General features: G+C 45.9%; 1 protein-coding gene across 1 annotated transcript; it reads right to left on the reverse strand.

Annotated features, from left to right (window-relative positions):
* Positions 1-14,982: 14,982 nt before the first annotated feature.
* R3HDML (R3H domain containing like) lies at positions 14,983-23,611 on the reverse strand. Its single transcript, XM_059897676.1, has 5 exons — positions 23,354-23,611; positions 20,211-20,329; positions 19,978-20,110; positions 18,727-18,842; positions 14,983-15,082 (listed from the first exon to the last, which is right to left on the reverse strand). Exons 1-5 carry the CDS (start codon positions 23,609-23,611, stop codon positions 14,983-14,985), a joined length of 726 nt encoding a protein of 241 aa, XP_059753659.1.
* Between the last annotated feature and the right edge of the window lie 1,539 nt (positions 23,612-25,150).

Genomic DNA, 25,150 nt, shown 5'->3' on the forward strand with positions numbered 1-25,150 from the left:
CAGAAAAAGTTTGCCAACTCCTTTATTAAAGTTATATTTCAAAACCCTTAAGCCTAAGTTAAATCTTATGCTATTTGTATTATATTTTATTCTCTTCATAAGTCTAGCAAATTTTAACAATTACATGACCCCCAACACTTTACTTTGAACAATTTCAAACCTACAAAAGATTCAAAGAATAATACAGTGGGCACTAATGTATCCTTTACCTAGGTTCATCAATTGGTAGCATACTGTCACATTTGCTTTATCACTATTTATCTCTCTATGCTCTTATTTTATTGGAATGTTTAATGTAAAAAATTGTGTATTTATATACGTTATACATATTTGACTGTGTGTGTTTGTGTGTGTGTGTGTGTATTTGTGTATGTGACCATGGTCCCATGGCAGAGGTGGTCAGCTGTGTACCAACAAATTCACTCCTCCTTCCGTAGTTTAGAGCTATTCCTGGAAAAAAGCTGCCCATCTAGGGACCACATATCCCATACTCCTTTGCATTTGGCCAAGGCCAGGTGATTAGTTCTGACCAATAGAATGTGAATAGAAGTGATAAATGTCACTCTGAGCCAGGGGCACTTCTGGGGTCCCTGGATGACGATGTGACAGAAGTAAGTAAACTTCTAACTTACATTTTAGGTTTTTTTGTTCCAACAGGGAGCATTGCCGTAACTAATACAACCCGATACATTGCATGACCCATTAATGGGTCAAGATTGCGGTTTGAAACACACTGGTCTAGTCCACACATTTTTTAACCATGGAATCCTTTCATTAAACACTTCCATCAAAAGTCAAAATGCAGCGTCTCTGGTTAAACCAGAGGTTGCGGCGTGGGGGAACCTAAGAGCCTGGTCTGTTTGAACACCACCCCCAGGCCCCCACTGGTTTCAAAGTGAACTCTGAGGCATCTTTCTTGACTCCTAGGCCTCCAGTGAATATTGTGTGATGACCACTGAGCCAGGCACAGGCCTCCATTTCTCAGAAGAGGAGGCAGGGCACCAGTAGGAAAAGGACTTGAGTGAGGTCACAAACAGCTGCCTGGACCCAGAGCCATTTCTCAGGGCTGTGGCCAGGCCAGGTCTGTTCCCCCCATTTCCATGCCTTCAATTTGCTCTACATAGGCCCAGAATCACAAGCCAAGCCCCCGAGAGCCAACCTCAGGCCTCAGAGGGCATCTGAAGGCTCAGGACCAAGGTTTGTCCAGCCAAGGAATTGCAGCCCGGAACCAGTTACATAGCCCTCATTCATCTCCGTTTGTTCCACAGCAGCTAAAAGGTGCTTCGCATGTAGGAAGCATTCAGTCCCTCTCACATAGCAGGTATAATAATAGCAACAACAAGAATGGACTTGAGGATATGGGGAGGGGGAAGGGTAAGATGTGACAAAGTGAGAGAGTGGCATGGACATATATATATACACTACCAAACATAAAATAGATAGCCAGTGGGAAGCAACCGCATAGCACAGGGAGATCAGCTCTGTGCTTTGTGACCACCGACAGGGGTGGGATAGGGAGGGTGGGAGGGAGGGAGATGCAAGAGGGAAGAGATATGGGAACATATGTATAACTGATTCACTTTGTTATAAAGCAGAAACTAACACACCATTGTAAAGCTATTATACTCCAAGAAAGATGTTAAAAGAAAAAAAAAAACGCATAAAATTTACGTAGCACTTTCTACGTGCCAGACACGCAACACTTTACAGGCATCAACCTCATTTAATTCTCACAACCCTACAAAGTAGATGCTGTTATTATCACACCATTTGACAGATCAAGAAACTGAGACAAGAAAATTAAGTAATTTACCCAAAGCCACATGGCTAGTAGGTGGCAATATGAGCCCAGGCAGTCTGACTCCAGAGTCTGAGCCGCTAACCAAGGTGTTATGCAGCCTCTCAGATGCTATTATAAGAGGTAACAGCGTAGCCAAAAGAATGAAGATTTGGCACCAGACAGACTAGATCTCAATCCCTCACTGGGTGATACAGGGAAACTTACTTAACAACACTGAATCTCAGTTTCCCTGTTTATGAAGTGGGAAAAATACTTCCCACCTTGACGGGTATTGCAAAGATTAAAAGGGAGAAAAACCTATAAAGTAGCCGGCACCCTGCCCATTACATAGAAGGGGCTTATATGGAAATAAATTTCTTTCCTCTTCAGAGGTCCACCCTTATGCTAGAGGCATGTGAGTCAGAAAAAAAATGGAAGGCGTAGTTCCTGCATTTAAGCATCTCATAATCTTTTTAGGGACAAGATAAATCCTTTATGGAACAATCAGAAAAGTCCCAAGATACTTTCAATTAAGGATGGAATTCACTGCAGTCAAATGTTAAATAAAATCAGTGTCTTTGCATCTGCTGGTCCCCCTCCCTCTCTCCTCCTGGCTGACTCCTGCTAAACCTTCAGGTTTCAGCTTAGATATCAGTTCACTCCTCCAGGGTCAAGAGGTCCCTGGCCCCTTCCCCTCTTCCTAAGCCCCTTTGTCCTCCCATTGTGCCCTGTTCACCCCTGTTATAGCATTCTGTCTTTGATTGCTGCTGGTTCATCTGTTTACCCCACAAGATTGGACGCTCTCCAAGATCTAAAGCCATACTTTATATTCGCCTACATTCCGCCAGAGCCTAGCAGAATGCTTTGCATACCATAAGCCCCCAGTGGTCATTTGTTGAAGAACTGAATGAGTGAACAATTAATTAACGAATGCAGGAGTTTTCCGGATGAAGACAGGATGCACTCTGGGTATCCACATCCTCCCTTTATAAAATGGGACAAAATAAGGCAATGGTGTCCAAACTCCAGCTGACCCAACACCCCAAATCACTTAAGGAACTTAATAAAAATTTAAAGATTCTTGGAACTCATTCCAGAAGATTCTGATTCAGGTCTGGAGTGGAGCCCCCAAAAGATGTTATCTTAAGAAAGTTCCCCATATGCAGCAAGATTCGTAAACCATTGAACCATAGAGGCTGAAATCAAATTGAGGTGGGATAGGAAGATAATATGGACAAGGGAGAAAGGCAGGAAGGGTGAGGGAGACTATATTTTGAGAATGAAGGGTGGGAACAGCCATGCCTGGTATCTGACATAGTCCCGTTGCTGGCCAGTATCTGGGGCCCTATCCAATTTTGGGCTCATCAACCAACCACTCAGGGAGACAAAGCACTTTATAGTTTATGATACCTTTTCGCCTTCATGAGCACATGGATCTTCACAACGACCAAGGTTCATTTGGTAGATGAAGAAATTGATGATCAGAGAGCTGGGCAAAGTGTCCAGCCTCTCACAGCTTTAAGTGGGAGAGCCACTTAACCAAACCACCTCTGAAGACAGCTTCTGATCTGACCTGAGGCTGATGCCACTAGTCAAAGGAACTAGTCCTATGTCCCCAGGAAAAATCCGGCTCATCTGACACTTAGATATACTGCCCTGAAGGAGGATTGTTGACCAGTGGCCAAGTCACCCCTTGTCTCTTTACTTGCAGGTACTGATGTCCAAGACCAGCCCATCTCGTCCATCCATCCATCCATCCATCCATCCATCCATCTTTTCATCTACCCACTCACCCGTCACCTCATTCATCCATCCATCCATCCATCCATGCGGTTTTCCAGTTATTTATTCATCCACTTGCCACATCCATTCACATATCTCTCCATCCATCCCATCCATCCATCATCCACCATACCCACTCACCCATCCATCACATCTATTCATTATTCCATCCATCCATCTACCCACCTGCCCATATTCCCTGCTACTCATTCATTCATTTGTACCATTCGTTCATCTATCTCTCCATTTCATTCCCATCCATCCATCCATTCACCAGCCCATCACATTGATTCATCAAAGCAACTACCTATCTACCCACCCAGATATCCATTCATTCATTCATCCATCCATCTTCTCGTTCATTCATTAAATAAACCTCCTTCAAGTTCTACGTGGGACCAGGTCCTATGGTAGCCTGGGGTATAACAAGAAGCATCAGACATATACAGACCTTGCCCTCAAGGAGATTTGAGATGCTTACAAAAATGGCAGAGTCCCGAAGGGCCAAAATAAATAATCATCAAGGGAAGCTTGCTAAAAGCAAAACAAGGGTAGGAAAGTAACAAAGCCAGGAGTTAGGTTAGCACGCAGATAGGCACACCATAGCATCTTATCCTCACAGTTGCTAAGGATAGCCCCAAATCTGGCCCTGAGCTAGATGCTGGCACCCAAAGCAAATACTGCAACATGAGTCACAGTACACTCAGTTGTGGCAGATCCTACTCAGCAGCTATTCTGCTTCCTTATAACACAGTGGTGTTTCATGTGCCCAGAGCACATTTGGAAATGGCAGGAGACATTTTCGGTTGGCACAGCTGACAGGAGGTGTGCTATAGCATCTAGTGAGTCGAAGCCAGGAAAGCTGTTAAACATCCTACAGTGCAGGATCCTACAGGCCAGTCCCTTTACAGCAAAGAATTATCCACGCCAAAATATCAGTAGTGTCAAAGTTGAGAAACCCGTTATAAGGGAACCCCAGTTTGGTTTGCAGCAGCATTGTGCCAGACAAGAAAAGACCATCATTGGTCTAAACCTGTGTTGTGTGTTCCCATTTCTTTCCATTAGACACTTCCCAGCTTTCCTTGAACTAAGGAAGTCTGCTGGGAGGTTTCTGGGAAGTTTTTGCTTTGGGGGGAAAAGAAACAAGTGCTTGGAGGAAAAACCCTTCCAGCTTCAGACACTTAACTGCAGACGTGATACCTGATACTGTGACAGCCACCTTGGGTCTGTAATGGGGCAAATCAAGAACCAAAAGCCAACACACTGAGGATGGCAGGGAGGAAGGAAGGGAAGAGCACAGACCTGGTGGACATTGCTGACCATTGTCATAGGGCTGTTTCTTTAAAACTGACCTCAATTCATTCATCCAACAAATGCTTACTGAGCACTTATTCTGTGCCAGTCACCATGTGAGACGTGCAAGGCTGAACAAAGCACTGAAGTCCATGGCCTCATGGAGTTTATAGTCTAGTGGGGGAGACAGATGCGACAAGACACACAATGCTTTGATCAGAGTAGTGATGAGAACTATAAAGCCGAGTCCAGTGTGCCGTGGAGGCACTGCAAGACCAGGGAAAGGTCAAGTTTGCCCAGTACCACCACACCAAAGCTCATTAAAGACTATCCTACTAAAAAAAAAAAAAAGACTATCCTACTAAGGTTCAAAAACGTGAGACAGCAGTTGGGATTTATTTCGTGCTTGCTTCGTGTCAGGCACTATTCTAAGCACTTGTGTGTGTATATATATATATATATATATTTTTTTTTTTATTGAAGTATAGTTGATTTACAATGTGTTAATTTCTGCTGTACAGCAAAGTGACTCAGTTATACATACACATACTCTTTTTCATATTCTTTTCCATCATCGTTTATCATAGGATACTGAATATAATTCCCTGTGCTATACACTAGGACCTTGTGGTTTATCCATCCTATATATAACGGTTTGCATCTTAAGCACTTGTACATTAATTCTTGTGATCCTAACCACAGCCTTGCCCTCCATTGCCTCTCCCAAGGCTCTGCTATGAACCATGTTCCTTACCCAGCAACTCACCTCCGCGATTGCAACCTTCAGAGGTTATTATTATCCCCAGTTGAGAATCCCAGAAGAAGGGGTTTTACTCAAAGCACTTGTTTGCTTATTTTTTTAATCAGAAAGTTCATCTTTCCAGAGCCTCCCAGCAGACTGCCCTAGTTTATTTTACAGATGAAACATCTGAGACTCAGAGAAGGGTAGGTTATACAGCTTAAAAAAAAAAAAAAAGGCAGATCCAGAATGCTAATGCTAACCCAGATTTATTTTATCTGAAAAGCAGGGTCTTTTAGCCAATGCCTCTCCCTCTCTCTCTCTCTCTCTCTCTCTTCTTCACGCACACACACACACACACACACCAGCAAATGCCCCCCTGTTCCAGGATGACAATGTTCTCTTGTTGTTGTTGACGCATGCTGCAAACCTGGGCATGGGAGCCCTTCTTTATCTCCTCAGCCATATCTGTAGCTGAGCCAAGAGGGTCAGCACAGATGGACTACGTCAGGTCTGGAGTCAGATGGGTTTTTTTAAACAATCCTAAACTTTAGTTTCCTCTTCTATCCTTGGAGATAATGTTATTTATCTGAGACAACTATTTTGAGAATTAAATGCAGTAATAGGCATAGAACACCCATCCATCCATCTATCCATCCCTCCATCCATCATCCATCCATCCCTATCTGACCCATTGGGAGATGATGAGTCTTCCTCTGGACACAGGGTCAGCCAAGTCTCACAATTGTGTTTTAACCTTGGATGAAGCCCCCCAGGCATGCCCAGCCCTTTAGCTATGCTATCTCCTCTAACCTCCGCCCCCTGTGAGATAGGTCCTGTTGTTCTCTCCATTTTACAGATGAGGAAATAGATTTAAAGTTGGGAAGTGACTTGCCCAAGGTCACACAGCTGGTGTGCGGGATAGGTCCCCAGGCTGTTTTGGCTCCTCAGCCTCTGCCATTTCCACTGCCTCACATACTCCTGCTTGATGGTGAAAGAAAGAAGATCCCCTGGACCAGTCGAGAGACCAGTCCCTGATTCCTTGAGGCCATCGCCCTTAGCTAATGATGATATCAAGTAATATTTACTGAGTCTTTACGACGTGCCTTGTGCCGAGGGCTTACACCCTCGCTTTCCTTTAGTCCTGCCTGCAAGAAGCCCCTAAGACACCCTCTGTCCACTTCAGAGAGAAGGCAACCAAGACCCAGAAATGATGAGTAATTTGTCTAAAGTCACAGAACAAGAGCCGAGATCTACTGGATTCCAGAAGCCAAGCTCTGCGCATGCATGTGACTGAAATCAGTTTATAAAATGCACCAAATTTTTGAAAATCCAAAATGTGCAAAAAAGTAAAACGAACATTCTCTTGAACTTCCCTCCTTAGAAACAAAGCTCTGTTACCAGTCTCTTTGTGTCCTTCCACTAATTTTCTACGCAAATACAAACGTGTGTACATATATATGAATATATCTGTTCTGTTATCAGAAATGTAATATGCTATACTCTCTTCAGCTTACTTTTTTCACATAATTACTTGGAGGTCCTTCTCTATCTGCAAATAGATCTGCATTTTTTTTTTCTTCAACAGCGGGATAGCATTCCATCCTAAAGAGGCATCATGCTTTATTTACCCATTCTCTATTGCCGGTCATTGGGGTTACTTCCAATTCTGGGGTTACCCCGAGCAGCGGAGCCCCAGTCCTTCACCGAAACACACTCTTCCCTTACCCTGCGTCTAAGTTACACACTTACAGCAAAGATCATTCTCATTTTCCAATGCCCCAGGCTGTGCGTTTCCTTCTATGGCTTCCCCTTGCTGAAATATCCAGAGCTGATGGTCCTCGTTAGAGGAGCCGGCCAACTCTCCCCTTGGGTCCCATCCCACCTAGACCAGGAGCTAGTTCCGTGACCGAGACCCAGCAAGCTTCTCTGCAGGCTTCAAAGTGAGGATGATGTCTCCAGTTCCACGTTCTGTGAAATTTCCTAAAGACGCCCGGGATGCATCCCCACAAAGGCTGTCTCTGTGGGCGGGCAAAGTGAGCCGAGCCCCTACGCTGGGGCTCCTGCAGCCCCTCCAAGTACTTCCCATATCGGCTCCACCAGGCCTCCGTTTAGGAGTTTAGTGAAGCAAGTCACATGCCTCCCTTGAGTTTCCTGCCATTCTAGAGAAGCCCTTAGAGGGTCTTTGGGGTGCTAGGAAACACGTAGAGGGCCATCCCATGGTCTCCCAAACTTAACGGTGGTCCCACCACGTCCAGTCTTCCCCCGAAGCCCAGCTGCAGACCCCACTCACCATAGGGACTCTCCACCGGAGCCCCGAGGGGCGCGTTCACACTGACCATGGCCAAGCCCGCCCAGCCGGAGACCTGGGGGCATGGAGGAGCCTGGGGCCCACACACAACAACAGCGGGAGCTGGTCCACCAGGAAGGCAGTGAGTGCAGCCAGCTGCCACTGCCCGGTTATCTTATTGATTCTTCTAATCACCCAAGGTGGGTGGATACGTTAAAGAGTAACCAGTCACTTAGGGAACCTGTGGCTGGGGACTGTCACTGTTGCCATGGCAATGACAACCTGGCTAGACCAGAGGTCCACTAGGGCCCCAGTCCTGCATTCTGTGGTTGGGGGCTCTTGGAGCCAGAATGTGGGGAACACCAGCCCCCTCACCCCTCACTTGAGGGAAAGGACTGGCCAGGAGACGATGAGGAGGTGAGAGTCCAACCTGGGTTGGGTTTTATGGCTCCAAACAATGGGTGTGGCATGAGGCAAGAGGGAGGGGTAGAGGAGAAAAGGAGGAAGCTGGGGAATTGTATTTATTGAGCGCCTACTGGATGCTAGGAGTTGCAACAGGCATTGCCACATTTAAATTAAAACTTGAGACGAGGAAATTGAGGCACAGAAAGAAGTTGCTTGCCTGGAGTCTCCCAGCTGGTACAAAGAGGAGTTAGAATTCCAACCCACAATTTCCCTTTATCTAACATATATTTATGGAGCACCTACTGTATACCAGGCTCTGTGCTAGACTCCAGTGATATAGAAATGAGCAAAGAGACATCATCCCTGCACCCATGGAATTGTGGACTAATGGAGGAGATGGGCATTAATTAGATAACATTAAAGATATCATTGCAAAGACATAATTACAGATGGTGAGTGCTACGAGGAATGGAGAAACACAGGTATGCCTCCAGGCCCGTGGGTCAGAGGCACTTTGCCTGCTCCCTCCGCCGGTCCGTTTGTCTCCTTCGCCACACAAAACACAACCTACTGCCAAAATCTGCATCCTGGCCTCAGAATGCAGAGCCATCTTGCATCTTAGCTGTCCTGCATACTGGGCTACCATCTGGCTTTTGGGGGAACAGTCCTATTTCTTTTATCCCAACGTTGGGTCTCACAGCCTGACTTGGAATCCTGAGCTCAAGGTCTTCATCATGATGGGGAGGCTCAAATGAGAAGTAGGAAAACCTGAGACTCAGAAAAGTCAGAAAACCCCAGCTCCACCATCATCTTGCTGTATAGTTTTGGGTACATTATTTCATTTTCCCATAGTAACACCTACCTCACGTGTTGCTTCACTTCTAGACTAGCTAATTGATTTATTCCTCTCTGTCCACAGTCTCTTTTTCCCAGTATGCTTGCTCAGCAACCTCAAGGGGACCTCTCATCCCCTACTGATGGACACTGGGGTGTCTCCAGTCCTTTGTTCCTTCTGTTTCCTCCCTACCTGTTGCATCTTCCTGTCTTCATTTCCGCCTGTCCAGTTTGAAGCCCACAGTCCATCATCTTAGTTTCTCTCTTGCTTCTGTCTCAGTTCCTTTCCTTCTAACCACCTGACAAAAACCCAAGCCTGGAAGAGCCTAAGTATCTTGCTTTCTTCATGCCTACGAACCAGCAGCCAATCACTGTTGAAAAAAAACCAAAATCACTTAGCGAGACAGATGAGGGCCGCCAGAGATTAATGATCAACAATTTCGACAGGTGCCTCCACACTGCCTGGAACTTCAACCCTGTTTCTCTCCTCCTTGCTTTTCTATTTTCTGCCTCTATTTCAGATCTTTTCTCTCCTCAAAACTTTTCTATCTCATTCTCAGCAGGCTGAGACTTTACCTTCTTCACAGAGAAAATAGAAGCCTTCAACCTGGACCAGCCTCAACTCCCCACAAAAATTCACCTGCATCTGCACTTTGTTCACCTCCTTCCCTCCAGATCCACATGGGGCCACACCCTCCCTCTTCCCACTGCTCAGGAGCCCCACGTGACCACGTGTGAGTTCTCCTACATATTCAACCTCTCCCTCTTTAAACTTTAAAAATCAACTTTACTGAGGTATAATATACATATAATAAAATGTACCCTTTTTTAGGTGTATAGTTTTATGAGTTTTGACAAATGTATACACCTATGTAACTATAACCTTAAGATACAGAACATTTCCATTGCCCCCAAAAGTTCCTTTTATTCCTCTGCAATTAATCCCCCAGCACCTTCCACTCCAGGTTACTGCTGATCTGCTGCTTGTCACACTAGAGTAGATTTGTCTTTTCTAGAATGTCATAGAATCAGGCAGGATTACTCTTGTGTCTGCCTTTTTTGCTCAGCCTATTTGTGAGTTTCACCTGTGTTAGTGTCCTTTTTTCTTGCTGAGTAGTATTCCATTGAATGAATATACTGCAACTTGTTCACCCATTCACCTTGTAACGGACATTGACTGGGGTTATCTCCAGTTTTGGACAATTACGAATTAAGCAGCGATGTACATTCATGGACAAGTCTTCTTGCAGGCATATGTTTTCATTTCCCTTGGTTAAATTTCTAGGAAAGGAATTGATGGCTGATATGGTATGTATATGTTTAATTTATAAGAAGCTCCAAAACTATTGTCCAAAGTGGCCATACCATTTTGCATTCCCACCAGCAAGGTAAGAGATCTCCTATTTACTCCACATCCTTATCACTGTTTGTTGCTGTCAGTCTTTTTAAATTTAACCATGTGATGTGATCTTTCCTCTTGCTTCCATTTACTTTAAACTAGTTTTATAAATGAAGCCAGTAGTAAATTCACGTGTTAAAAATGAAAATTGTACTAACAGCATAAAATGAAAAATAAGACTTTCTCCTACTTTAGTTCCCACATCTCACTCTATTGAACTTTTAAACAAATTCTTGTATGTATTTCCAGAAATTATACACCTATACACTGCTATGGACTGAACTGTGTCCTCCCAAAATTCATATGTTGAAAATCTAACTCCCAATGTGATTGTATTTGAAGACAGGGCCTTTATGGACCTAAATAAGATTAAATTAGGTCATAAGGGTGGCGTCCTGATCCAATAGGATTAGTGCCCTTATAAGAAGAGACATGAGAGCGCCCTCTCTCTCTCTCTCCTGCCCCCACCATATGCAGACATAGTGAGAAGTAGTTGTCTGCAAGCCAGGAAGGGAGATTGCACCAGAACGCAACTATACTGGTACCTTGAGCTCAGACTTTCAGCCTGCAGGATGGGAAAAAATTTTCTCATGGTTAAGCCACCCATCTATGGTATTTTGTTATGGCAGCCCAAGCTGACTCAGACATACACACATGTAAATGCATATAAATACACGGGAACATATTAAACACACTCTTTTGTCACTTACTTTTCCCTCCTTAGTGTCTAAGGGCTATCTCCATGCCAACATACCTGCCTCATTCTTTGAGTGGCTACGTATTGTGTGAATGTCCTATAGGTGATTTTTCTAGTCTCCTATTGCTGGACACTAAGGTTGTCTCCAGGCTTTTGCCACTACATAAAGTGAATGTCTTCATAAACTTCAAAAATGTCCTGACCCAGATGTAGGGAGTATATCTGTAGGACAAATTTCTAGAGACAGAATCCTATCAATATTTAAACATGCTACAATATCTCTTTTATTAAAAAAGCAACTTCTGGGACTTTCTTCGCGGTCCAGTGGTTAAGACTCCACGCTTCCACTGCAGGGGACATGGGTTCGATCCCTGGTGGGCGAAATAAGATCCTGCATGCTGCGCAGCCAAAAAAAAGCAACTTCCCTCCACAGCTTCCTCTTCCATTTCAGTGACTCCGTCACCTCTCTCCTACCTCTTGATGTTGAACTTTTATTTTTTATTTTTTGGCTGCGTTGGGTCTTTGTTGCTGCGCGCCGGCTTTCTCCAGTTGCAGCGAGCAGGGGCTACTCTTCGTTGCAGTGTGCAGGCTTCTCGTTGCGGTGGCTTCTCTTGTTGCGGAGCACAGGCTCTAGGCATGCGGGCTTCAGTAGTTGTGGCACGCGGGCTCAGTAGTTGTGGCTCACAGGCTCTAGAACACAGGCTCAGTAGTTGTGGTGCACAGGCTTAGTTGCTCCATGGCATGTGGGATCTTCCTGGACCAGGGATCGAACCCGTGTCCCCTGCATTGGCAGGCAGATTCTTAACCACTGTGCCACCAGGGAATCCCAATGTTGAACTTTTAAAATAGCCATCTACACTAGCGCCAGGTACTGTTCCAAGTGCTTTCCATGTATTCATTCATTTAATGTTTTGAAGGACCTAATGAGGCAGATATGATTAGTGTCCCCATTTATAGGTGAGACTGAGGCACTAAGATCTCGACTTACGCAAGCACACTTGGCCACTGAGTTAAATTTGTGCCGAGGCAGTCTGGCTCCAGAGTCCATGCTCTTAACCCTCTTGGTTGGTGAATGTATGAGCAAATGAGAAATCAGATGGGACTGGGGGATGAAGATCTTCAAAAAACATAAAATATTACAAAGGTTTGAAAGCTGTTTCAGATTTCTTGCAGCAGAAGTTCCCTAGTGGACTTCCCTGGTGGCACAGTGGCTAAGAATCTGCCTGTCAATGCAGGGGACACGGGTTCGAGCCCTGGTCTGGGAAGATCCCACATGCTGCGGAGCAACTAAGCCCATGAGCCACAACTACTGAGCCTGTGTGCCACAACTACTGAAGCCCATGCACCTAGAGCCCGTGCTCCACAACAAGAGAAGCCACCGCCATGAGAAGCCCGTACACCGCAACGAAGTGTAGCCCCCGCTTGCCACAACTAGAGAAAGCCATGCACAGCAATGAAGACCCAATGCAGCCAAAAAAAAAAAAAAAAAAATTCCCGACTTCAGTTGGAACAGCAGCTTAACCAAGCCAGGAAACTACCTGAGTACTCGCCCCCAGGTCTGCAGGGGCCAAGGCACGGCAAACACAAGCCTGCCCACCTGGCTCATTTCTCCTTGACCTGGGCTCTTCTCAGAGACAGTTTCAGAAATGGGGAAAACTGGGAGGTCATCTGGAATTCCCAATGGCACTTTTTGCTTCATCGTCTCTACCCTTGTCCAATCCCTGGGTTTCTCCCTTGTTAGCTGAGAGGCAGGAGAGTGAACAGGTTAAGACATTGGGCATTGGAGTCATACAGAGCATATTCAAACCCAGCTTCTATGGCCTCAGGTTTTATGCCTGTAAAATGGGGATGGGATCAGTACCTATCACCTAAGATAGCAGTGATAATTCAATGAGATTAAGAGTGTACTCAGCAGCTCATAAATACCAATGGTCATTATTCTCGTTATCCTGATACTCAGGACACAGGAAGGTAACGTGGGACCCTCAAAACAGCACAGGCATTGAGGTTGGATGGAGCTGAAATCAGATCCCATGTCTGCTCCTTACTAGCTATGTGACCCTATACATGCCATTGAATCCAGAGGGTCACATGCCACTTAAATTTCCAGAACATTTTGGGAATTTTATATAGGATTGGCAAGCCATTTCCCCCCCCCGCCCAATATAAGTACATTAATAATTTTTTAGGAAATCTAACATTTATTATCACCATTGTGTAATAAATGAAAGGACATTTTAATACCCCCACCCCACCAAAAAAAGCAGGCGGGATATAATCTAAGAATAATGAACTCAGAACAGCGTCCTTGTTTTTATTTCACTACTGGGCACTTCTGCTAAGCTTCATTTTTCTTAGTTGTAAAATGGAGTGATAATACAGACACATGCACGTGTGATCTAGCTGATGTACCTGGTGCAAAGGAAGGGCTGAGGGGCTGTTAGCCCCTCCCCTGGCCTTCCTCTTGAGCTGGTTTCCCCTCGCTCCATCTCCCCTACTCCATTTCCCTCTCTCCTCTTTTGACCCTCTTGAGAGCTGAGACAGGGACCAGAAAGAGCCATTGCACGGGATCTCAAAGGACTTTATTGAGGGCGGAGGGAGGTGGTGTTGATACGCAAAAGACATAGCCCAGGTGGGAATGACCAAGAAGGAAGAAAACTCACTCCGTTGACAATGTAGGGACTCTGGGGAAAGGGGGCCTGTTTTCCATCCAGGTCTTTGAAAGGAGCTCTCTCCAGCCAGGCAGGGAGTGGGCCCCAGCTGGAGGGCAAGGTCTGAGAGAGATTTTACTATCTCTAAAGACAAAAGGACTTTTGTGTGTTATGATAACTGGGTGGGGTGGGGTGGGGAGAGGGGAAATGGTTTCTGGGAATGAGAATGAGATTCCAAGGGAGAAATAAGGAGGGTGAGAGAAAGAGAGACCAGTAGGTGAAAGAGAGACACCAAGGCAGAGAGAGTGGCAGGAAGAAAAAAACGCTGAAAGAGGGAGTTCCCCCAGGCCAGCTTTGGCTTTAACCTCTCAGTTCTGACATTCAGAGAGGTGTCTGGAACAGCCTGAAGGGATTGTCAGAGCCTGAGCTTAAACCTGGGTGCTTTAGTGGACAGGGACAAGCCGTGCGGCTCTCAGTAAGTCACACCCCTTCACTAAGCCTCAGTATGCCCATCTGTAAAAGGGGTGCCTGGACCCTGCGGTGGCTCCAGTAACAAACACTGTGGGTGGGGTGTCCATATGCTAATCTCAGTTATTTTTTAAAAGCTTGGAGCTGAAATGGTCCCATCTTAGAGAGGGAGACCACAGGTCCTCAAAGGCTGCCCAGAAGCTGGTTGGCTATTATTGGATGAATGAAGGTAGGTTTCAGGATAAAGATTATTTAATAAATACCTTTTATTGGATGGACAAAGACTTGTGGGGTTGAGGCCTGAGAGTCACAAAACTGCTGCCACTTCTCCTTCCAGCCCTGGCTCTGGGAAAACTGAGTCAATTAAAGATGCAGGCCTCTTTCCCAGAGGCCGCAGGAAAAAAAGATGTAACAGGTAAGAAGGAAGGCAAGGAGGTTGTTTTCTTCTGGCACATGCTGGACATTTAGGAAATGGAATCAGGAGGGAAAATTCAGACTGGTGAAGTAAGCCAAACTCATGTCCTTAAAAAAAAATCGCTTGACCCGGTCTTTGGGAAGGGACTCTTGGAGGGTCAGGCCCAGCTGGAGCCCTGCCAGAGCCCAGGGAAAATTCAGAACCACAGGAGCCTGTTGGATTTGAGCCCCTAGAAGCACATGTTGCTGTTGCAGCTGCCTTGGTAGCTGGGAGGGCAGGCAGAACACGGCCTCCCCATCTTGTATGGCGCCTCGCCGATCCAGTTGCCCCTGGAAGAGAAAAGGTCCCAGGGAGGCGGGGTCGGGGGACAGTTACATGGAGCCGCCTTCACAGAGGTTTCCAAATCTCAGCAGTGCCACTGTCTGGCCCTGTGACCAAGTCACACCTGCAAGCCTCAGTCTCTTCATCTGTAAAACCAATAGAAGACTTCCCTCCCACACAGGGATGCAGCAGCAGATCAAATAATGGATCCATGTGCGCATGCCTCTAGCACCTCACCTGGCGGATAAGTGGCTCGCCAGGACATGCTGATTTTCTTATTCCTTCCACCCCACCCTCACCTCCCAGCACAAACACCCCCCTCCCCTCCCCAGCGGGCGGGTCTGAGTTCTGGTCCTGGATTCTGCCACCTGCCAGTTGGTGACAGAATAAACCACCTCATTTCTTGAGCCTTGATTTTATCCTCTGAATAAAATAAATAAGTGAAATGGTGTCCATAAAAATTATGTGAAAACACTTTGTAACTTACAAGGTGGTATGCAAATGAGAACTAGAATAATTAGATACTGAGTATAATTCACTCATGGGGGACATGCCCATGAAGGCTCTTTGTGGCCACTGCTGTACATTTATTTCTTCAATGGCCTTATCCCAAATCCATCCTACCTGCTCCGGAGTGAATCCTCTCAATGAACCACAGCCTTTAGGGAGGAGGAGGGTAGGGGGCCCTTGCTTTAAGGTTACAGATTTTCTCTTTGGGGTGATGAAAACATTTTGGAAATAGTGATTAATGCCACTGAGTTGTATACTTAAAAATGGCAAATTTTATGTTACATATATTTTACCACGATTGAAAAAATGAATAACGTAATATACCCAAAACCCATTGAATTGTACACTGCAAATGGGTAAGTTATATGGTATGTAAATTATATCTCAATAAAGCTGTTTAAAACAAAAGAACAAACCTTCATCATATCATTCTCCTGCTCAAGAACTTTTAGTGGCTCCCCATTGCCTGTGCAGGGGTTGGCAATGTAAAGGGCCAGATAGTAAATATTTTAGGCTTTGGAGACCAAATGTCTTTATTGCATGAAAGCAGCCCTAGACGATATGTAAACAAATATCGTAGCTGTGTTTCAATAAAACTTTATTTATGAAAATAGGCAGGAGGCCAGATTTTGGCTGTGAGCTGTAGTTTGCTGGCCCCTAGCTTATGAATCACGTCTACAGCTTTCAGTCAGGCCTTCCAGACTGCTCTAGCAGCAAGTGGATCCAGCTTACACACCTCATCTTTCCACAACTCGCTTCTCCATCCCAGCCCACAGATTTCTCTTTTCCCCCCTCTTTGTCTTCTGAAAGCCTAAAATCACTCCCCCAGTTCTTGCTAAGAGCTACCTAATAATCTCACCACTGACCTGTAGTGTTAGTTACCTTTCAAGTCCCAGTGCCTTATTTTCTCACACATTAAACCAACACTCTTTGTGGACAGAAATGGAATCTTTTTCCTCCAAAAGTGATTGTTGAATGACTGTAAGTAAAGTCAGCCAAAGTGCTTAGAAAAGTATGCATTTCTGGTTTCATATGGGTTCATTCATTCATTCATTCCACAAACACTTCCAGAGCATCTAGTGGGCATCAGGCCTTGTGCCAGATGCTGTGAGTTCTCCGTTTTCAAAAGGTGCTCCCGGAGTGAAAACATATGCATGCTTGTAAGTACATAAAAGATCTCCAGAAGGTTATGCAAGAAACTTACAGAGGGGAAGTGTGGGCAGGGGAGGGAGACAACATTCTGTGTTTACCTTTTTTCATACCCACTGAATTTTATAGCATGTACATCAGTATAAAATGTAATAAAATTTGAAACAATAATAAATAAATATATCAAACGCTACCAGTTTTTCCAGTAGGAAAAAAAAAAGGTGTTCCTGGAAGTTTGGGGGCAGGGAATGTGGGTGGTGGAGACACCAGGGGTGATGGAATAAAAGTCATTCTTTTTTTTGTTTAATTTAACCACTTAGAAAAGAGTTCTGCTTGAAAGAACAAAGGTTTGAAATCACTGTAGTAAAAGGATACCAAAATGAATCAGGTCTATTTCCTGCCCTCAAAGAGTTTATAACCTAGTTATAATCCTGGCCACTATTTATTTAACATGTACTATGGGCAACTATGTACCAAGATCCTCTGTGAGCCAGGTAGCATTAGCCCTATTTTAAAAGAGGAGACTGAGACCCAAGGAGATGAAATGACTTATCCAAAGTCCTCAGTGTGTACATGGTAGAGCTGAGAACCAAACCCAGGTCTAGTAATAAGAATAAGAACCAACATGTATTCCAAAATATTATGAGCCTGGGGACATTACCTGGGTCAGCTCACTTAATTCTCTCAACAATTCTATAAGTAGATACCGTTTTACTCCCATTTTGTAGATGAAAAACAGGCATGGAGAAGTTGAATCACAAATTTGAACTCTGACAGTCTTGACTCCAGAGCCTAAAAATCTTAACAACTATACGGTTAATAGTCAATGCTTCAAAAATTCAATATGTCAGCAAACAAATTGGAACAGTTCCTTAAGCTGTGTGTGACGGAATTTGCTTTGTTGCATTTTTCCATATCTGATAAAGCTGGGCTGCATTATGACACTTTGTCAATAGATGTCTCCATCTAACAAATATCTTGACTTGAGAATCTGAGTTCGGGCTACCAATGACTTCCAGAACATCAGGATAGTACAGTAGATAGAACATGAAATCAAAAGACTTGTGTTTCAAACAGCTCTGCTACTTATTGGCTTTGTGGCTTTTGGTAAATTACTTAACCTCTCTGATCCTCAATGTCTTCATCTGTAAAAAGAGTAAATATTTTCCCAGTGTCCTTCCCTTTTTCCTTCTTTCTCTCTTTCATCTCTTCAATGAGATAATAAGGGGAAAGTGTTTTGTAAATGATCAAGAGCTACGTGAGAGTAAAAGGCAGTTATGACTATGTAATCTTGAAACTCTGAATATCATGTATACTTAGAATTTGTTCCCGTTTGTGTATGAGAGTCTGTAATCTGTTTTGTATGAGAATCTGTTGCAAGTTTGTACACCGAACGTTGGATGGGAACTCCCATCCCCCTTTCTCTGTGTTTCCAGGAGACTAGCATATGAAGACCACTCTTGACTTCTCTCCCACCAAGCTGACTGGAGAGTCTAGGAGAAGCAGCTGAGCATGCTCATTGCATCCTTCCTTTCTTTCCTATGGGACCTGCCTGCCTGTAGGGAGCATGTATTCTTGGTTGCTCTATTTCTTGTGGGAAGCTTAGAGGGGCTGGCACTGCACTTAGAAGAGGCCTATGGTTGGCCAATGTTGCCTGTCAGTGGATATGAAGGTCTAATTCAACAGTGAGATATTTGCAAGCCCACTTGGCTGGCAGACCTAAGCCACATTCTCCACTGTTGGCTTCATCAGGGACACTGCCTATCCACCTGCCTTGGTCCTCTGTCTATCTCCCAATCGATTCTGAAACTTGGGTAAAGAAAAAGGATTCTTGATTGACTCTAAAAGTACTGAATTGTATGGTGTTCAGGTTATTTAGAACGGAGGAGGGCAGGGTGTCCTGTATGTCTTCCTTTTCTGAGAATCCTGCCCACTCCACCTCAGGGTCCACCCTCCTGCCCCAGAGCCCCCTCTGCCTCAGAGCTGCACTCACTTAATGGCGTAGTTGCAGACCAGGTACACAGCCTGGTGCCAGGTGCTGCCCAAGACACGGATGCTGCCACAGGTGTGGATGGCACAGCCCAGCCGATTGGAAGATGCCCACACCATCTGGGGAGGGACAAAGACAAAGGAGGCTGTGAGAAGGACTTGGGGCTGAAAGGTTCTTGGGCTTGCTGTGTCAGGGTGGATGCATTAGATGAGGTTTTCCTGGGGGAGGCAGCTGTCTCAGGGTGAGGGGACTAGAGGCATATTGTACTATAATGTTTCTCAAAATTTTTTCCACTATAACCAACAGTAAGGAATACATTTTATATTGTTACCCAGTGTACCAACACACACACACACACACACACACCCTTACCCCTCCTCAAACAATTTGAACAAAAGTTTTATGAACCAATATTTAATCTTATCATATAGAATGATATATGCTAATATGTTCTATACCTTTCAATTAGATTTCTTTCTTTCTTTTTTTTCCCCCTAGTGACCAATGTTTGAAAATCATTGTCATGTTGGAAGTTAAAACACAAACTTTGGAGTTAAACAGCCTTGGATCAGAATCTCAATATCACTAGCTGTGTGACTTTGACCAAGTCACTTAACCCCTCTGTGCCTGGTTCCTCCTTTGGTAAAATGGAGGTAATAATATTTCATGGATGTCAGGAAGGACATTTGGTTTAGGCCTCACATTTCCTAGGGGGTCTCAAATTTCAGTTTTTAACATTTACTGCAAATGAGTCACAGAGAGATTGGCAGACCTGAAAGTAGACATTTTTCCTACCGTTGAAAACTTCTGGTCCTATTTCTTGCAACATTATACTGCATTGTATTTTTATGTATAATAAGTGGTAGCAACTTCAATATTAGCACTCAAAATATACTACAATCTTTTGTAATCTTATCTGGCGTTTCTTTTTTTAAGACAGCAGGAGCCTTAGAAAATAAAAAATACTAGAAAATGTTTGGACCTATTGAAATCAAAGCCAGTCTTGAACTTGTCAGACCACACATCTCCATTTTGGGGTCAAACAATATGGTCCACCGACCTAAGACCCTCAAAACAAGATCCAGTTCAGCTCAATTCAATGTACACACAACTTTCCAGGAACAGGCTCGTTATGTAAAAGGAAGTCTGTTAAGGGCCTCTGTTTTATTTCTAATTGCTGTCCCACCACATTCTTTTTCTTCTAAGGTAGAGGATTTGTTTTCTCATCAGCCCTACATCCCAACAAAGGTGTACCTGGGTATAGTGAGAGCACACAGGGCCACTGCAGCGCAAGGGGCAGCGCGGGGTGCAGTCCTTCGGGACCGGAAACAAGTAATGACGCTTCTCCTCAGACCAAGACTTCACGAGATCCACCACCGAGCGGTACCTGCAGAGGCGGAGAAGATAGAAGAAAAGTCACTCTGCCATCAGCGTGCTCAGTGACCTTGTTGAGTGATGGAGTGAAGGAAGGGCAGAGGTTCACTCACCGGCCAGAATGGATGGAGAGGTTCTGGCCCACGTATCTCATCAGCTGTGAGGGCCCGTGAGCCCAAATGCACTGCGTGGCCCAGGCCTCAGCAGACCTGGCCAGCCGCTTGTCCCAGACCTGGGAAAAAGAAAGGTCATGAAATTCCCCGGGGGAACAAACACCATCATTTCAACAGTGTCTAGAGATGCACGTATACATGGTACGTTGACTCCCCATCTCCTTTGGAACCCTGCAACCAATCCACTTGATAAATTAGAACACTGAGGCTCAGAGAAGGCCTACGACTTCAAGGTCAAAGGCAAGTCCACACCAGAGCTGAGATCCACACCTAGGTCTCTGACTCCTAGTCTAATGCCCTTTTTCCTTCACTGGACTTCAAGCTTGGGGCTCTCTGCTCTGAGCGGGGTCCCAGGGTATGGGCCTAGGAGTTCCCAGCAGTCCCTAGAAGTGACTCAGCCCAGAGTGATGGGAAGAGAATGGGTTTTTATTTTCATTTATTGTATTTTTTCAATGTGTTTATTTTATTTTTTAAAGATTTAATTTTATTTATTTTTGGCTGCGTTGGGTCTTTGTTGCTGCGCACGAGCTTTCTATAGTTGCATCGAGCAGGGGCTACTCTTCCTTGCAGTGCGCGGGCTTCTCACTGTGGTGGCTTCTCTTGTTGCGGAGCACGGGCTCTAGGCGCGCGGGCTTCAGTAGTTGTGGCTCGCGGGCTCTAGAGCACAGGCTCAGTAGTTGTGGCCCATGGTCTTAGCTGCTCCGCGGCATGTGGGATCTTAGTTCCCAGACCAGGGATCGAACCCATGTCCCCTGCATTGGCAGGCGGATTCTTATCCACTGCGCCACCAGGGAAGTCCCCAATGTGTTTATTTAAACATTAAAATTTTTTAATTCAAAAGGTTCTTTTTTTAACAGTGAAAACATGAACAAATTTAATATGTAAGATGTTTGAAGGAGGAAAAGTGAAGAGTCTTTCATCCCCGTCCTACACTCGTCCCTCCAGCCACCCTGACCCTGGAGGCAACTGTCACTGTGAGTTTCTTGTGTCCTGTTCCAGAAATATTCTACACCTGTAAATATATTATATATGCACATGTATATTTACATATGTAATTATATATCTTATATGGTATATACATAAAATAATTATATATTACATGCATACAATAATTTTATATATATATATATATATATATATATATATATATATATATATATATATGTTTGACAAATGGCAGGACTCCAGACATTCTATTTGGCCCCTAGCTCTTTTCACTTAACCAGATGGGTTACCTTAATGATGATTCCACATCAGTACATAGAGAATACCTTCCTCATCCTTCGTAACAGCTTCTTAATTTTCCAATCTCTGAATGCTCCAACTTTTATAACTTGAAAAAGCATCACTTAAAAAAAAAATACTAGTTCCCTTCCACTCTGACTTCCTAGGATTCTGAGATATTATTCTTTTATTCGTTTCATCTGTTCATTCAGCAAATATTGAACAAGGACTCACAGTCTAACAAGGAAATGAGATGTTAAACAATCATTACAATTGGCGGGTGTGAGAATGTGAAACGGGACCCGGTCTTTCTTGGAGCCAGAGGAGGGAAAGGGCTCCTTAAGCAAGGGATGTTTAGCCAGATACCAGTCCTGTGGGCTGAAGCTAGCTAGTGAAGCAATGGGGATCCCCAAAGAGGGGTCCAGACATCTCCCCAGAGATGTTGGACTCATCCATTTTTAGGGAAAGCAGAGGAATGTTTCCTTCGTGCCACAAAGGGGTGAACCGAGGTAGAGGCATGCAAACATCAAACCCACACTCACTGACACTCCTCGGGCCCCTGGTGAGCTGTCTAGCTCTCTCTGTCCTACAAAGCATGCAATAATTAAACACCTGCTGTGGGGAGGGCCTCGCACACAGGCTGGTGCTCAATAAATGTGTCATTGTTTGAAAACTAGAAGGCCTTCTACATGCCAGTCACTGTGTTAATCAATGGATGAGTCAGTTAATGAACAAATAAATGGCTCCGCCGCCTCCAGCTGCCTGCCATTTGGGCTCCTATCCCCACCCCTCCCAACACCTTATTGCGACCTGATGTCGTGTTACAGGTAACTTTTGTAGTTGATCTTTGTTTTCTATCATCCCCACTAAAATGGAAGCTCTGTGAGGGACGAGACCTTGTCCATCCTGTTCTCGGCAGCATCCACGAGGCGTAGCGTGGTGCCTGGCTCCAAGCAGGAGCTGGTACGTAAGTGAATGGACACGCTGCAGAAGGATAAGCCTTTGCAGGCTGTTGAGGGGGCAGGTGTTTATCTTCGAGGGGGCAGGTCAGCAATCCCTTTGCCTAAAGAAATCTGTAGGTGGAATGGAAGCCTATCTCTCCAGGCTGCTTTGGGACAATGGTCCTGGGGGAGGGGCTGCGATAAAGAGAAAGGTTCCCTCCTCCCCTCCGGAGTCTGGCTTGTTGGGGGACGGGGGTGAGAGCCCCCCACCCTGCCTCTTTGAAGGAAGACATCCCAGCTGCCTCTGCTGGTCAGCTGCTGTTTCTCCTCAGCCTGAGACCCCCACTCCCACCCCAGGTACCAGACCCCATCTTTCCAAATTCTACCTCCACAGGCTTGCTGAGGACAGTTTGGGTGTGTCCATCAAACCACTGGGGCAAAGAGACAATGGCAGGGAAAGCTCCAGCCACCCGCCGCCCCCTGCGGCTCCCTGGCTGGAAGCCAGAATTCTTGGAAAAGGTATTGTGTTAGTTAAGACAGCTTTAGCAGCCGGCAGACCTGGGATGCAATCCCAACTGGGTGACCTTCAGCAAATTAATTCCCTGCATCTTGATTTCTTTATTTGGAAAATGGAGATAATTCCCACCTTGAAGGAAGAGGGTTACACGTAAGTGCCTGGCGCACAGGAGATGCTCCATAAATCACAGTCCTCTGCTCCTGCCTGCAGAAAGGACCTATACAACCGCCTTAGTTTTCTCATCTGTAAAATGGGCAGACGAATTCCTGACCATTCCACAGGACCCAGATGCCCAGATACTGGCTAGTGAGGCCAGGCTGGTGAATGGTCCAGTCTTTCCAGGACACACTGAGTGGACTGGCGTTTGCTGGAGGAGGCACTGGGAGGGCATGGGGACTCACCATATACTCCATGTTGGCGGCAGGTGGGTGCACGCTGGCCCGGATGTGGTTGTGATAATCCAATAAGGCACTCATGTCCCGGGCAGAGATGTGGCGCTTCCGCCGGTACCGGGGCACCCCCAGGCCAGTCAGGGGTCGCACAGCTGTGCCCTCGGTCTGGGCCAGTGCCAGGGTGGCATTGGGCATCAAGGTGTTCATTGTCTGGCCTGCCCAGAAGAGCAGGCCTGCCAGGCCCACGGTGCCGGGCAGCAGGGGCATGGCTGGCTGGAAGGGTCACACGTCTGGCCTTGTGCAGTCAGAGCCGGCTGCCTGGAGGGGGCGGTCATTAGGGCACCAAACCCTGAGTGCTCTCCAGCATTACCACCCCAGAGGCTGCTATCTACTGGGAACTTGGCAAAGACCTCCTGACTCGGCTCTCGTCCAGGGGCACAACACCCCATTCTTCCCACCCCAGTGGACTAAGTGGATGGGGCAATGGGAAGAAATGCCCAGACAGTGGTTAAATCTGGACCAGGCGCTGGGGTGAGATGACGCTGCCACTTCAAAGCCAGGGTTTCATCCCACCAGCCCAGGAGGCAGAACCCCGTCCTCCCCAGCCTGGACACCCTCTTCACCAATCTTGCTGGAAGTGGGCTCCATTGGTGCCCTCAGAGGGGCAGTGCCCACCTTCCCCAAGGTATAGTGCAGGACACTCTTGTCCCTGGGTTGCTGCAATTTCGGGATTGAGAGCAAGATAGAAAGAAGCAGAAAGAAAGTAAAATGAGAAACAGAAAAAAAAATGAGGGAGAAGAAAAGGTGATTGACAAAAAGAGTTACAGAGAAAAGGCATGAAAGAAAGAAAAAGGTAGATACAAGAGAGAATGAGAGACAATGACGGGGGCAAAAAGAGAAAAAACATGGGAGAGACAGAAAGAGAGGTAGAACGAGAGAAAGGGGAAAAAGAGAACAGAAAAAAATGGAGAGAAAAGAGAAGAGAGCCAGAGAGAGGCATCTGGAGACGAGGCACCAGGCTCTCCAGGGTCGCGTACCCAGGATGGGCAGCCCAGGCGGGTGGCAGGAGGCGGCTGAGGAGGCAGAGGACCGCTGCAGACACCCTGGCCCGCCTGGCAGCACAGCGACTTTAAAGGTCCCCCAGGAGGTGATGGCATCTGACGTCCCAGCTCCACAGCCCTCTCCCCTTCCCGCCGGACCAGACTTGGCCAGGAGGCTCCGCCTGCCGGTCTGTGGGCTTTTCTCTCCCGCCCTCTCATGCCTCTGCTGTTCCACCTGGAATGCGCAGGGCTGAGGCTGAGCTGCTGGTCAGGATCGGGATGCAGTCATGGCAGGGATTCCAGGACAAAATACCACCTCCCCTCCGGAGACCCCAGATCCGGAGGCTACTCTCTGCCTTCCAGACCCCAACATATTATGGCCATCTAGCACCCAGAGAGTATTTTCTGACTGTTTTCCCCACAAAGCCCTCCAGCCCCAGAGTTGGCAGTTTTCGTATAGCCTCATCTAATGAGCCTGGCTGAGCCTGACACACACGCTCAGCCAACCCTCAGAAGCAGATACGATCGCTCTCCATTTACAGATGAAAAACCGATCCCCAAAGAGGTGAAAGAACAGCCCAAAGTCAAGCCAGCCTGTCTGCAGTGGAGCCAGGATTCAAATCCAGGTCTGACCCCAGGGTCCTGCTAGTATGTAAAAAGGACGTCATTTCTGTAACCAAACCACATATAGATGCATAGGGAAAAAAACTCTACAGGAATATTCCCTGCGATGCCACTCAAACATAGCACCATGCAGCCTAATTAA

The sequence above is a fragment of the Balaenoptera ricei genome, chromosome 15, assembly GCF_028023285.1.
Source record: "Balaenoptera ricei isolate mBalRic1 chromosome 15, mBalRic1.hap2, whole genome shotgun sequence".
NCBI classification, from domain to species: Eukaryota; Metazoa; Chordata; class Mammalia; order Artiodactyla; family Balaenopteridae; genus Balaenoptera; species Balaenoptera ricei.

What these genes read in the sequence shown, in the direction of transcription:
- R3HDML (XM_059897676.1), bottom strand. Translation starts at nt 23,611, where the DNA reads ATGCCCCTGCTGCCCGGCACCGTGGGCCTGGCAGGCCTGCTCTTCTGG. An exon ending in CCGCCAACATGGAGTATATG is followed by an intron (nt 20,330 to 23,353) that starts GTGAGTCCCCAT and finishes TCTTTTTCCCAG; the next exon opens with GTCTGGGACAAGCGGCTGGC. An exon ending in CTCTCCATCCATTCTGGCCG is followed by an intron (nt 20,111 to 20,210) that starts GTGAGTGAACCT and finishes CCGCCTCTGCAG; the next exon opens with GTACCGCTCGGTGGTGGATC.